The 15114-nt window shown below is 50.6% G+C and overlaps 1 protein-coding gene across 1 annotated transcript in view; it reads left to right on the top strand.

The window, feature by feature from the left end:
- GPC1 (glypican 1) overlaps positions 1-12088 on the top strand; it is a 198868-nt gene extending 186780 nt beyond the window's left edge. The window contains exons 5-9 of the mRNA XM_005529607.3: positions 1952-2082; positions 5434-5553; positions 5988-6121; positions 7256-7431; positions 8003-12088. Coding sequence (XP_005529664.1) covers positions 1952-2082; positions 5434-5553; positions 5988-6121; positions 7256-7431; positions 8003-8223 — 782 coding nt within the window. The 3' untranslated portion in view covers positions 8224-12088. The remainder of the gene's footprint in view (positions 1-1951; positions 2083-5433; positions 5554-5987; positions 6122-7255; positions 7432-8002) is intronic.
- Positions 12089-15114: the final 3026 nt, after the last annotated feature.

Genomic DNA, 15114 nt, shown 5'->3' with positions numbered 1-15114 from the left:
TTAAAGAGGATGGTGGGAGGCTCAGGGGGAGGTTGTTTGCAGTGGTAAAGCGCTCAGTCCTCCTTGTGCCCACACAGCATCACTCAGCAAGCTCCTCTCTCTCTCTTATTCACTTGTACATGCACAGCTGGAGGGATCTGAGGCCTGAGGGAGCCTTGGTGTTTGTCTGGGCTCATGGAGGGCAGGCACCAGAGGAGATGACCTTGGACTTGGCCTTTTTTTTTCCTTGTCTTGGCGCCTTCTGCCTGGCCAGCAAAGCTGCCAGCTCAGCCCCAGCTGCAGCCCCGCAGGCCGGCTCGGGGTTGGCGTGTGCTGGCATTAAGAACAAAAACCCCAGCGAAGTCAAGCAGTGTCACCTGCCTCTCGAGGGACACTGCAGGATGGAGAGGGAAGCACAGCCCAGCGAGGCCAGGGCGCTGCCTGGAGCTGTGCCACAGCTAAATGGAATTGCTCCCTGTGGGAGCTACTGGGAGGCTGCTGCAAAGGAGGGGGAGGAATTATCCTTTCCCCAGGGGTTCAGTGGCCCTTTGACCTTTCTGAGCAGAGCCAGCCAACTGTCCCTGCCACTCTCTCCTGGCAGGATGACACCTCTCTCCTGAAACATCACTGTACACTTTCCTTGATTGACAGGGAAGCAATTCCGTGTGCAATTTGCATTTATTCTGGCTTCCTCTTCCCAAGAGACACTGTCAAGGGGTGATGGCCAGGAGAAAATTGGAGCTTCTTTCAAATTGCAGTTGTACATTTCAGTGTCAGAGGTCACAAACTGATCAAGGATGGGAGCAAATTTTGGAGTCAAAGGCACCAGTTCGCTGCTGGTGTCCTTCCTTCACCCTCCTGCAGGCCCTTCTGTGCAGCCAGAGATGATTTTGTTACACTAAATACAGAGTTACTCTTTCAGTTTGACAAATTAGGGCAGAGAAAATTAAGGGAGATTTTTTTAGTAAGTGGTTCAAGTATAATTTATTACTATTTAGGGGTGCAACCTTTGATTTAAATGTCTGTATCTCAAGATTAGTGCCTCTGCAAGGCACTATTTGTCTGAAATCCACAATCTCAAAAATGACACCACAACCCCTGAGTGGCAGCAAAATTACACTGCAAGCTCTTCAGTGTAACAGGAGATTTTATTTCCCAGAATACAAAAGATGTTACCAAAATTTACCTCTCTTTTTTGAGAGCATATAGGCTGTCCTTCCTCCAGCTGGAGTGCTGGGAATTGTCTCTGGGGGAAGGCAGAGATAGGTAATTCTTTGTAAGCCAAGCACAGCCCCAAAGCAGCCATCCAAGCAGGAACTTCCAGGCCAGGTGGGAGTGCTTGGACATCAGAGCTTTCCAAGAGGAACTGGGAGCTGAGGCAGCCCTCAGTCACTCCCTGTCCTGTTTACCAGTTAGTTGTGGGCATACTGGTCTGATTCTGTACCTCTGTAGCCTGATATTTCCCTGGCTGTTGTCCTTCCAGAGGTGAAGGTGAAAAGAATTACTGCTTTTCTCACTCCTTCACTGCCACAGAAACTATTTCCCACATCCACTACCTCTGGCACCTTATTGACCCCAATTCTTCCACTTTCCCCTGGCCGCAGTGCTTTGCTGAAGACATGCACTGAGTTAGGAGGGTGAGGGCCAAGTATTTCTGTGTGTCTTAATAATTTTGCACCAGTTTTCTGGTTTTCCCTTCTGTATCACCCAGGGAAATGCTGGTTACTTTGGGTGAACACTCTTACCTAAAGTGTATTTACCATTTGCAGGAGGTTCCTTTGCCACAGAGAGTGGTTTTACCTACATGAGGTAAGGAAAACAAGTGTGCACCTGGCAGTGGTGAAAATGGAGAGGTGTCTCCCAACAAGGAGACCTGCCAAGGGCCCAGCAGCTTCTCTCACCCAGCATGAGCTGATCTTTCCCTTGGTTTGCCCAGAGTGATGATGAGAGCTGTCCCTGCCTTGTTCCACAGATTCCCTGATCGGGGTGGCCGATCGGATCGACGGCCCCTACAACGTGGACACTGTGATAGGCACCATCCACATGAGGATCGCTGAAGCCATCTCTAACTTGCAAGAAAACAAAGATTCAATCACGAGCAAGGTAGGAGCGTGTGCCTGGGCCTGCCTGAGGACACATCACATGCAGCTGCCAGGACCAAATGCTCTTTTGTGCTCACTGTTCAGCTGAACTGGGGGAGATGAAGAGTGAAAGAGAGCACGTGCCCACTCTTTTAATGATAAATTACCTGGGTTTCCTAGCACTCATCTGACACAGGCAAAAACCTTTGCAGGTGTTTCCAAATGCTGCTCCCTGCTACATCCAGCCAGCCTCCTTTGGGTACAGGCATAGGAGGTGGGGCTGCATACACAGTGATGGGGGGTCATGTGCCATTTGCTGTCAGGGGCCTCTGTGCTGAAGAGTTCTGAGATGTTATGGCTGAGCTGAGGCATTTACACAAAGTGCACAGTCCCCAGTGACAGGAGGCAGCTGCTTTAACCAGCCTCGAGGGGATCTTCTGCAGTGGAAACGCTGGGCTAGCAGGTTGTACCACGGGACAGAGCTGCAGTCTGGCAGCCCATCTGGAGAGTACAGACCAGGCTCTCCTGTGGCTCTCCTGTGGCTCTCCTGTCTTCCAAACAGTATGGATCATGAAGGTCTCTCCCTTGGTCTTCTATTTTTAGTATACTTATCCACTTAACCACAGTCACCTCTGTAGCTGCAGGTAAGAGAAGCTTTGGGAACAAAAGCAGCCCTCCAGGGCTCCTGCCTTTTGCCCAGACACTCCCCAGGTCCTGCAGCTATCCCACAGTCAGGGCAGAGATGCAGATGAAAGGAGTGGGACAGGTCTTAACTGGGTTTTGGATGAGGGAAGGGCCAGAAGTATTGCTTGGCAAATTCACTGGCACAGATCAAAGCAGTAACAGCAGCACACATCCAAGCACTGGGTTAGGTTCCTTTTCTGACATGAAAGGCAATGTTCTTTCTTCCCTCGTTAGGTGAGACTTGAGGCTCCCCACATAAAAGCAGATCCATAGTGTGGGGAAACATAGCATCATCTGCAAATAAAGGTGTTTCCAAGGGGAATACAGTAAATCTGCTGAAATGAAAGGGGCTAAATAGTCTTAACTGGTGTTTGATTGGAGCAACCAAACATGTTTGATAAGCTCCTCAGTATGACCTGGTGACCAGGTGAATGGAGCACCCTGCTGGTGGCACAGCTAGCAGAGGGCAGGAGCTGCAAAGCTCTGAGCTCTGGTTCTGAGCATGGCAAAGCCATCAGATGAGGGATATTGTCAGCTGAGTTCAGGACTGTCCCAGGCCAGTCCCATCTCAGAGCCAGGGACATGACCCAGGCCAAGGGCACTGCTGTTAAGGTAACCTCCCAGTCTGACCAGTCAGGAGGCACTCTGGCAGCCACACTGCCACCATCAGAGGCTGTCACTGCAGCCCCTGAGAGTGGCAGGTCACAACCCCTAGGTCCCCACTGGATTCCTGCACACCCCACTCACACGGCCAGACCAGGTCTCCTCGATGGTTCCATCCCAGGTTTCCCATGGCAGTCTCAGATCTCTCCTTCCATAAAGCAATTTACTCACAGCACAGTAACACAGAAAGAGCTTATGCTGGTGCTTCTGAGGACAACAAAGGAACCCCTGGGCTTTTATCCCCTCACTGTCCAAGCATGCAGAGGTCCCACCCGGCTCTCTCGGTGTCTGGTCACCTGGCTGGTGCCGCAGGTCCCCCTGCCCTTTGTTGTGCAAAGCTTGGGCTCAGTTCACAGCCTCGGGCTGGGCCAGCTGAATCTGCAGCTGTCACTGCACTGCACCCGAGCCACTGCACAGAATGTGCTCCACACAGGATGGGACCTGGGTAAAACTAAAGAAGAACTTGTGGTGCTGAGCCTTGTGCTCAGGGCAGCACAGAGCACTCTCCCTGCTTCCTCACACTTCCTTTTCTCCTTGTGGCTCTCCGGGATTTCAGGCAGCAGGAGCTATCAGAGCCTGCAAACGCCTATTTGTTCCCATTATTCAGGAGACTACTGACCCCCTCAGTCTGCTGCAGCTGTGCTTTCTCCAGCAGTAGCTTGCGTTTCTCACCTGAAGCTTTTAGAGTGGCAAGAGGTTCACCCTGGTACACTGTGCTGGAGCTGCCACTGTCCTGAACACTTTTCCAGACTTTTATCTCCTGGGAAGAGGCCCAGCAATATTGGTGCCATCAGCAGCAGAAGGCCAGCAAGGTACAGCGGTGAAACCAAGGTTTTGTTTTGGTAGGACCAAGTTGAAAATGTTCTACGTGCAGTTTCCAGGACAGGGTTTTTGCACAGAGCAAATGAGACTGATGAACAAACAACTTGGCTTGGTGCTGAACTGCTGGAGCCATCCAGGTCCATGTGGTCAGCAGGACAGGGCACCCCAGGAGGGGCCTGTAGAGGCTGCATGTCCCTCAGACACACGGACAAGGGACTCTTGGCTGGGTTAGCACTTGGCTGTCAGAATCCACGAGCCAGCGCGTTCAGCAGGTGGCCTGAGCTGTGTCAGCAGAGCTCTGTCTGTGGCCCTGACTCCTCTGCTTTAAGGAGACACCAGGCAAAGTCACGTTTATCAATAGCTTCTGACAGCACCCTGGCAACCACAACAAGCTTGGAGCCCTCCTTATGAATCAGATGGCTTCCTTTGTAAAGGCTGGCGTGTTCTGACTCAAACTGACAGTGCAAAATCCCTCCTGGCCTGATGCTTTGTCCAGCCTGGTTCTCTGAGCTCTGCTGCCACCAGTGTGGCTCAGCTGCCCAGCCCTGGTGATCTGCAGCACAGGTATTGCTGCCCAGACTGGTGGTGCAGGGACTGGGAGAAGCAGTTTTCAGTGTTTCCAGAACACCTTTCATCTCATCCTGCAGGCCAGGTCTGAGGATTTGTACCTTCCAAGTGCTTCTGCTGCCCTCTGGCTACAAAGCTCATTTGGGCAGGTAGTTAGCATGACAGGAGGTTCCTGAGGCACACTGATATCCCAAGTGCAGATGTTGGTTGCAGGAGTCATAGGCATAGTCCCACATCACTCTCTTGTCCATCAGTGGAGCTCCCATGCTCTCTAGTTTTGAAGCCCACACCACTGACGTAATGAGTGTGAGCAACACCCATCTTATTCTTCCCAGGATTTTATTTTCCAGTCATAAGAAGGGATTAAATTGCTATAAATAATTTAATATCAATGTTGGTGACTCATCCAAAAACATGTGTTACTGCTGAATATTTTGCTTGATAGTGGTAACCAAAACCAGTTACAATGTGCTGAAAACACATCTGGCACTAGAAACTAAGCCAGAATCTCTGAGAATCTTGGCAATAGGAAGGACAAACATACTTAAGAAGGAAAAAAACCCCATAACTGTGGAGTGTTAAATAATTAAAGGAAGAGCATCAAAACGTGGGATAGAGAGTTTGGTTTGTTTTTCAGGTGTTCCAAGGCTGTGGAAATCCCAAAATCAGCACAAAAGGCTCCAGTAGTGAGGACAAGAAGAGACGGGGGAAGGTGACATTGGAAGCCAAATCCTCTGCACAAGCACTGGAGATGCTGGTGGGTTTGTCCCTGGAGCTGGTCCTGGGTCCTGCAGGTCGGGTCACAGCGCCCTGGGGGCTGCTGAGCTGCACATCTGGAGAAGATCAGATCACCAAGTGATGGTGTAACCCAAGCAGACCTGGTCTTCTTGCCACTGCACAGGGTTGGGTCTATGTTGCTGATAACCAGTTTCCCAGGGATTTGGTGCCAGACTTACCTGAGAGGCTCCTAGTCTGATGGTCTTCTCTTGGTTGGTCTTGTGGTCCTGGAACAGTCCTTGGCATGTAACCTTTAGCCTTGGGCACTCGGGTTGGTGGTTGGTCTTTAGGGGAAGGTTGGTGATACATCCTTGTTTGCATAAAAACAGATTTTGTGATGGTGAATCAAAAAATAGGCAGAATCTTTCTCTGCCCCAGAGCTCCTGTGGCCTTGAGCATCTCCTTTGCTTACAGGTTTTAGATGCCAAAGGGAATCTGACAGCTCTCAAGACATACTGGATCACCCTCCCCAGCACCCTGTGCAGCAAAAAAGTAATGGCCAGCTCAGCATCAGATGACAAGTGTTGGAACGGGATGACCAAGGGCAGGTATGGAGTGGGTCAGTGCCAGGAGCACCAATCTGGGGTGAGAGGAAGGGTTTGAAAAGGCACTTACACATCATCACAGCCAGCCCCACTTGTTCAGAGTGAGCAGTCTGTGCCTGTCCATAGAGATGCTGCATTTCTGGAAAACCTCATGCCTGGGAATGCTGGGCCCGGTGTCATTTTGCTGTGTGTTGAGGGTTAAGCACTGAAATGCACTCACCATGAAATGACTGTGTAGTTTTCTACTATGGAAACAGTTTTGCAATTCCACATACACTCAGAAGGCAGCAGGGCTGGATTTACCACACAAGCTCCAGAGCTGCTGCAAAGAATTACCTACACATCCATACCTGCTCTGAACTGCTGTTCCCTCTGAGAGAGAGCACCTGGGTGACATCAAACAGCTGCAGAAACAGTTCCTACTCCAGCCAGGGTTATAGGATGGCTGAGGGGAGATTGGAAGCTGCTGGACATGCACCTTTCTCCTCTTCTCTCTGCAGACCTCTTGGGCTTGGCTTTGCCAGTCTGAAGTCAGCACCTTCAGTCCTTCCATATTTCACACTGTTGCCAGCAGTGTCTGAGATCTGCAGGAGCAGGAGGAGCAGGGCACTGTGGAAGGCAGCAGTGCAGCCCTGGCTGACAGCTCGCAGTTTATTAAGCCTTCCTGGGAGCCTGTCTGGTCAAACTGGGCTGGGGCCATTCAGTGGTCCCAGAGTGTCAATCTCCACAGGATTTAACCAAGCAGGGATTAAAGTGCTCCTCAGCCTCCCATGTGGACAGAGATTTTCCACAGGGGAGCATCACTGTGGGCCCATTGGTACCAGCCTGAGAGCAAGCCCTCTGCCTTTCCTGCAGGAGATCCCTCCCCATGCTGGGACAGGGGTGCTGCAAGGCCACCCAGCCACCTCCTGCAAGCTGAGACCCCTCTGCTGGGGTCTGGCCATGGCAGCACAGCTCAGCCATCCAGAGAGCTGGGCTGCCTCCCAGCAAACACCAGCTACAGAGGCTGTTCCACAAGTCAGTGGCACTGACTGCAGCCTCTCTGGGCCTCAAGGAGCCTGGATTATCCCTGGTGTCTGTAGGGAGAGGTGAGCTGAGCTGGGGGGAGACATCTAAACCTTTTGCCTTCCTTCGCAGTTACCTGCCTGAAGTGATGGGGGATGGCTTGGCTAACCAGATTAACAACCCAGAGGTGGAGGTGGACATCACCAAGCCAGATATGACCATTCGCCAGCAAATCATGCAGCTAAAGATCATGACAAACCGGCTGGGCAACGCTAACATCGGCAACGATGTGGATTTCCAAGACACAAGTGAGTGTAGCAGAGCCAGAGAGGTTCAAGGGGGTGAGAAGGGCTGAGCAGTCCTGCAGCCTGCACAGGTGTCCCTGTAGATGCTGCTGCTGGGCTCTGGGGGCAGAGAGCAGCTGTGGCAGCCTGGCTTTTGGCTTTGAGGGGCTGCTTGAGTGCAGCCAACTTGTGGGGTGGCTGTGCTGTTCCCAGTGCTGTTCCCAGTGCTGTACTGAAACCTGCAGGGCTGTCTCCAATCCCAGCCCTGCTGACAGGGCCATTGCTCCTGTCTGCTCCAGAGTTTGCAGCTGCTGAAGCAACAGGTGATAAAAGCCAGCAGGAGGTCAGGTATGAGCTCGTGAGGGCTGCAGAGAGGAGGGGGTGGCCAGGGTAGGGCTGGTGGCCAGAGCTCCCCAGGGTTACAGCAAGGGGAAGGCCTTGTCAAGGAGAAGGAAAAGGAAAAGGAAAAGGGAAAAGGAAAAGGAAAAGGAAAAGGAAAAGGAAAAGGAAAAGGAAAAGGAAAAGGAAAAGGAAAAGGAAAAGGAAAAGGAAAAGGAAAGCAGTCTGTGCTCACCCCACATCTGTCTCCGTGCAGGTGACGACATGAGCGGCTCCGGGAGCGGGGACAGCTGTCCTGATGACGTCTGTGGCAAAAGACTTTCTAAGAGCCCCAGCACCAGGCAGCCAGAAACACACGCTATTCCTAAGCAGTCTGGACACGGCATCAATGGGGCCAGCAGCAGATCTTTGCCTTCTGCCTCCCTCCTCCTCCTCCTCTTGGTGGCTGTCATCACCGCGCAGCACTTGTGGCGGTAACTCACTGGCAAAGCCAGGAAACAGACTGCGGCTGAGGGCTTCACTTTGCCAAAACCAACCAACCAACCAACCAACCAACCAAAGGACATATTTAATTCACCTTGGCAAAAAAACAAAAAAAGGAAAAAAAAGAAAACAACAAAAAAAGGGAGGAGAAAAAGGTTTCCAGAAGGTTTCAGTTGTTTGCTATTTCTGGCAGTGCTCGAGCTGTTTTCTTCTTTCTTGGTCTTTCCCCAGTGCTGGGCCCTTCTTTCCATACCTCATTGTTTTACTTTTGTTATTGCCACAAACTGGCTCTTGGGGCTGAAACAAGCCTTTGCAGAGGGCTCCAGGGGAACTCGGCCGAGCCCTCCAGTGGAATATGCAATTGCCCTGCCCTGGTTCCCCAGCGCGGGCCAGAGCGCCGCTGCCGGCAGCGCCAGCCGAGAGGCCGGGATCCTCGGCACGGCTCACCTGCTGCATTCAGGGGCTCTTTGGGTTCTTCCTCTGTGCTTCCTAGCTGGCCAGAGATGGCCCTTCACTTCCAGTGGTGTACATAGGAGCGTGAGCAGGTTTGGTGGGTTGAACTGAAAGAGTTTGGCAGTGGCTGTTGGACCCAAAAATGCAGAACTCCCTTTTTTCTTGGAAAGGTCACAAGTGGGTTTCTTGACTAGAGCTTGTAGCTGACGACAATTTGAAATGTAGGTTTCCTACATCTAAGTGACTGGGAATGAGTGTTAGGGGTTGGGGTTTGGGGTACTTTTTCTTTGCATGCTAGTTGGAAAGCCATTTTTTACCCAAGTAACAAAGGTCCAATTTCTACCTGCAGTGCAGTACCACTGTAGGTAACAGAGAGATGCAAATATGCACAGTGAGATTCTCTGTGTGACAGACAGTTGTGCTGCCTCCTCCTTCTCTGGCCCCAGCCATAGACAGGAATCTGTTTGTTTTTTTCTTGGTAATAAGAGAGACCAGGGACATTTTGCTAACTGGAGCTTTGGGACTGGTTGTGCCCCTTCAAGCAGCTGCCTTAGGGCAGAGAGGGGCTGGTGGGGATCACCTTGGCACTGGGTCCCTACCCAGAGCACTGGCTCAAGGCAGCACCCACCAGGGGGAATGTGAGGATGGGACACATTTTGTTTGGGATTTCTTTCTACCTTTGCTGTTTGTTCCAGTTGCATTGTAGGTTTTTAATGGATTCCCATTTTCTCTGTTCCTTCCCCATCATCCAGAACACCTTTCCTGAGCCTGCAGGCACGGGCTGAGCCAGCAGCTCACACAGCACTGGCAGTTTTGGCTCAGGAGAGGGCCAGGCTCACCCTTTGCTGCCCCATCCCAGCACTCACCAGCCTCTGGGTGATGTGGGCAGCTGCCCTAACCCCAAATTGCTTGGTGGGGTGGGCTCTGTGCCAGGTTTTGAGAATGGGGATGGTGAGTGAATTTACAAATGTCCTCACGTAGCTGTAGGAGTGTCTGTGCTTGGTAGGGCTCTGTGTTTGGGGCTTCCAGAGGCTTCTGTGCCTGGTGAGCAGCAAGCACGGGCTGGAGCCATAGGTGTAGCAGATGTTGGATACAACACAGTCACTGGGACTGCTGGGCCAGGAGCACACACAGCTTGGGTTTGAGCTTCAGATGGGTTTGTATTGGGCTGAGAGGGAGGGCAGAGCTGGGCCTGTCTCTTGCTTTACTCAGCATTTGAGCAATTCTGTCTTTTCAGAGGAGATGTGCCTTTGGGCTGAGCAAACATTATGGGGTCAGGGTTTGGCTGTTTTCTAAGAAAGAAAAAAAAACCAAACCCATTTTTAACATTAGCAGTTTATAAAGTGTGCAGTTTAAGGAAAGATAAGGACATGAGAAAGGTAATGCTGAAAGCCAGTTCTGCCCTCCCTGGGGCCCAGTGGTGGCACTGAGGGGCAGATTTGAGGCCAGCTTCGAGTCACAGTGATTAATGTCACTGACTGTGCATCCTTTCTGCCTTGGCCTCACCTTCTTGTAAGGCACAATCATACCTGATCCACTCAGGTGTCAGAAATGAACACTGGGGTGCTGGACAATGGCTGAAGGACAGACAGTGCCACTCCACCCATCAGAACCCTGGAGAGGATAAATGTAAGTTGTGGTTTTGTCTAGGTTTATTTACTCCTAGACATACAGCAAATTCACATGATTTTTACTGTTCTAGCTTTTCTTTTTATTTTTTTTTAATCAGAATTGCAAATACAAGTTTAAATTTCAGTTATAACAGTCCCCACAACCAATCCTGCAGAATTACATCCAAAGGAAAAAAAAAAAGGTGTGGGGGGAGGGAGGAAGAATTAAAACATTGTACCCTCTGACAACACAGTTGGGTTGGGGTTTTAACACGTGGTTGCTAAGGTCAGTGGTTTGCTTTGCAGAATTGGAGCTTGAAAGTCACTTCCATTTCTGTGCAATTAATTTTTGCTGTCTGCCTGTTATCCTCAAAAGCTTTTTATGAGTCTCTTCCATCTTAAATGTGAAGCCAGGAATTTACTGATTATTCAGTTAATATTTTAACAATTTAATAGACCAAACTAGTGGTTCTGTTACAAGAAAAAAAACATGATAGTGCAAATTAATAAGGCAAAACCTCAAAGAAACAGTAAAATCTGTTATGCAGGGGAAACCCTTCCTGATGCCTTCACCTCCAGGCTGGGGTTGAGCTCCCACTTTCAAGTCCCTCCTGACCGTGAGGGTGGCAGCTTCCACCTTCCAGAAGCCAAGCCAGGGTGAGACCAGGACAGCAGCCTGAGGTGGGGCAGTGCAGGGGGCTGGGTCTCCTCTGTGCCCAGAGATGCTCGATGGTGGTGGTGACACTTCCTCCTGGGGTTGATTTGTACATCATATATCCATGGTCAGCCTACACTGCTGCTTCTTGTTGGTCCCTGGGTGCTCAGTTTTTCTGTTCTCTTCTTGCCCTGAAGTTGTTTCCCCAGCTGCTGCCATGGCCTGGGGCTGTGTTTGGCCATGCCACCTTCCCCAGGAGCTGAAATGGCCGAGAGCCCCCAGGATATCAACTCTAAACTAAAGCAAACTGCAATTACTGCTGACTAAACAATCACTGGTGTGGCTGAACAAGCTGAAATCAACCCAGCTCCAGACAAGTCCCAAGCCTGTGGTCAGGTTGGTGCAGAACCTGTGGCCTTTCAGTGCTTATGAATGACATTTCCTGGGCTGCTGCCTGCTAGAAAACACTGTGACACCCCTCCCCGTGGCTGGTGGCTGCTCTGGCTTGGCTGCATGAGGGGATCTCTGAGGAACTGGGCTGGCTGGGAGAAACATCTTCTTCAATGGTGGTCCATCATGTCCTGGTGTGAAAAGGCCTTATACCTGACAGGGGTCTGGAGGAGGTAGTGGTGTAGGAAAAAATATTTACAAAGGCCCTGTCCCTGGGCAGGGGAGAACCATAAACGGTGAATTTCCAAGTGTCTCTGTCTTTCAGCCTGCTCTTTGTGCCATAACATGTGTTTTAAACAATGGTGAGGGTCTCAAAAGGCTTTGAGAGCACAGCTACTTCTCATTTACAGATGACAAGCTGCCTGTTGTTTTCTGGTGGGCTTGGTAGGGGCTAAGGTATAGCAGAATATCTAAAGTCCACCTTTGCTTTAAACAGATGCATTTCTATCTGCAGGAGTAAGAATTATTTCACTTATCAGCATAGCTGGACAGTTATCTATTTCTTTCTGTTACCAAGGTACTTGTAACTCTCTTGCACTGTTTATCTAAAGTTGAAATATGTTCTTTGAATCCTTGTATAAATAAAAAAGGCTGGAGACAAATCTGTATTTACAGGGCAATTATTTCTTCTCCATTTAAAGGCAAGTCTGGCATTTTCTTTCTTTTTCCCTTGCTAAGGCACAGATAAAGGCCAGGTCAGGAGCCCTGAGGAATGAAACCATGTTTCAGCCACAAGTGTGTAATGGGCTGATGGCAGTGTTGGCAGTAGGGATCTGCCTGCATTCCTGTACCTTTCAGAGGAGCAGCTGCTGGGTTCTATGGATGTGTGTTTGTGGGAACAAGGTGAGCCTGGTTTGAGCCATCAAAGCGAGGACCCTGTTGTCTCTCATCTAGAAGCACAGAAAGTCCTGGCATAACAGTATAAAAAATCAGAAATGCCCTTGGTATTTGTCATTACAAAGTGTTGTACAGACCATGGCTGTGCACCAGTGCAGCTGTTGGACAGGCTCACAGCAAGCAAAGCAGCGAGGGGGATGTTTCATCTCCAGCATGTGCTTGAGACTGAGCTGATGCAGCAGAAAGGTTTGTGCTTCAGCTCTGTCCACTTCCAGAAGTGGGTAAGTGCAGCTGTCAAGGTGATGTGTTGGAAGCTGCTCATGAAATGTCTACAAGAGACTTGGTAACTGAAAACTACTAAAAGTGTATCCTTCTGCCTGGAAGCAAATATCAGCTGAATTTAATAAACTGACTGATACCCCTGAGTGAGTAGGTATTTATTTAGATTCCTCTCCTTCAGCTACAGCTATTTGCACCATATGCATGCATTTGTATAAACAAAAGTGCAAAAATATAGGTCTTCTCCTTGGAGAAGTTTTGTGCACACCAGTCACCTGCTTTGCCTCCTCAGAGTCTAATTGCAATCTGAAATAACAGCCTCTTACAGCTTGGTGTTTACTAAAGGTGTCTGAAAACATTTCTGCAGTTCATAATGTCACTGAACGCTGCATGTTTGTAAATTCACTGCTAAGAGCTTGCAGGAGGTGTAGGGTGTGGTACAAGCTCAGCTCCCACTCCCCTGCAGCCACACATGGAAGGCTTCAAGGGCTCCAAGAGCAGCCCAGCACATCCTGGGAGCTCACCAAGACCCTGGGGCCAGACACTTTGCAGGTGCATGGCAGGAGGACAGGAGACAGCCATTGTGACTGGGGCTGTTGGCAGCATACCCCAGTGCCACCAAGACCAGAAATACCCCAGGAAAATCTGGATCATCAGGAGGCATCAGAGCTTTCCTAATGAGGGGGTGAGGCTCTTACCCTGCTTTCAACCATCTTCTTACAGAGGCAGCAACCAGCTTCACTGCCAGAAGATGGCATTTGTGTTTAACTTATAAATTACTCTGTGTGTAGTGACAACTGCCCTGATCCGAACTCCTCCTCTGCACTGAGACACTGTACAGGGCAGGCTGGTGGGAAGGGATCAACTTTCTGGCATGAATGACCATCCTTAAGTCAGCTGTTGGCAGGTAGCAAATAAACATCCATAGCCTCAGAGAGAGGGAGCTCAGGTGCAGCCTCAGTGGCATTTGCTGGTGCTAAATGAGGACAAGAATGGTGCCCTGAGATGGTGTCACCTGGGCAGCACCTGGACCAGTGCTGGGATGAGCTGCAGGAACTGGCAAACCAGTAACTCACACCAGGCTTGTCTTCAAACCCCAGAGCAATCTGATGGGCTACTGCCACCCACACAGACCAGTGGAGGGTTCATGGCACAGCAAGGATGATGCCATGCTAAATAAAGATTATGGTTTTGGTATGAACTGGAGTGTGCCATAAAGCACCACCCAGGGACCCTCTGCAAGGGCCCAAGAAAGCCCACTGATGAGTCCGGGCAGAAGAGGGATGAGCCTCTGTCAGAGGCAGCAGCTGGCTCTATTCCAGTGTGGGGAATTGTCATATGTCTGTCCCACAAGGAAGTCCCTGGCAGTGATTGCAGAAAGGTTCCTTGCCTGAATGCCAGCATCATGGCCTGGGAATAAGGGGTGTGCCACGGAAATGCTAATTTTGGCAAGAGCCACTGCCAGGGAACATCCAGAATCCCTGGTAAGAGTGGCTGTGGGGGAATCTGGGAGCCCTCCCCATGCTGCTGGGGTGGGCAGCATCAGGGTCTCCTGTTGAGTTTTCTCTTTTCCAGCTGCAGGATTCCCAGCCTGAACTTGGCCTTGCACCAGCCACATGCCCTGAGCACAGGAAGCAAGGGGGCAGATGAATAAGCCTGCATGTGGGAGCTGAGCCATGTGCTGGGTAACAGGAGGGGACACCATGCTCCTGTGCTCATGGCAGAGAGCCGACTCCTTTGGCCCCAGAGCCAGCACCTTGCTGACAGGCTGCCAGTGACAAATCACGTCAGGTGTATGGCAGGTCGAGTTCTCCTTCCTCCATGATCAAATAAAAGCTCATCACTTTCAATTCCTTAATGAGTGGCACTGCATTTCACACCTGTCTGTGCTCTGCTGCTGCAACAGTTCAGGTTTTGTGTCAGCAGCAAATATCAGCCAAATGTTCCTGTTTTGCCTGAAAGTCAAGGATTGAAGCAGCTCAGCCTCCAGGAAGCAGCTGGCGCCTGTGAGCAGCACCTGGCCAGCACTGGCCAATGTGACCTTCACCTGGCTGTCCCCACCTGTCCTGTGCAGCTCAAACCCATGTCAGCACACTCTGGTGTAAGATACTCTCTGCCCTCGCAGCACACCAGCAATTCTACTGAAGTCCAGAAAGATTAGCACTACGCTATCTGGCCAGACTAGTAAATCATTTTCTGGGCACTCAAAAGACGCTTTTGTTGTAGGCGAGTGGCATCGAGATGCTCTGGAGAAGATCAGAATCACAGAATCACAGAACGTACTGACTGGAAGGCCCACAAGGGTCATGGAGTCCAGCTTCTGGCCTCACACAGAACATCCCCAAGAGTCACACCACGTGCCCAAGAGTACTGTTCAAACACTTCTTGAACTCAGGTTTGGTGCTGTGCCCACTGCCCTGGGGAGCCTGTTCCAGTACCCAACAACTCTCTGGCTGAAGAACCTTTTTCTAATCTCCAACCTAAAGCCGCCCTGACACAACTTCAGCGTTGCATCACTGCGCGGACAGCACGGCAGCATTCCCGTCAGAACACAGCAGGTAAGCAAGCAGCTGCTCTGGGGGTAGCGACTGCACAGATCCA

The sequence above is a fragment of the Pseudopodoces humilis genome, chromosome 11, assembly GCF_049639895.1.
Source record: "Pseudopodoces humilis isolate 2021_Gansu_Grassland_sample_001 chromosome 11, ASM4963989v1, whole genome shotgun sequence".
Taxonomy (NCBI): domain Eukaryota; kingdom Metazoa; phylum Chordata; class Aves; order Passeriformes; family Paridae; genus Pseudopodoces; species Pseudopodoces humilis.
The sequence above is the reverse complement of the archived record's forward strand: the minus strand, read 5'-3'. Positions and strand labels throughout refer to the sequence as shown.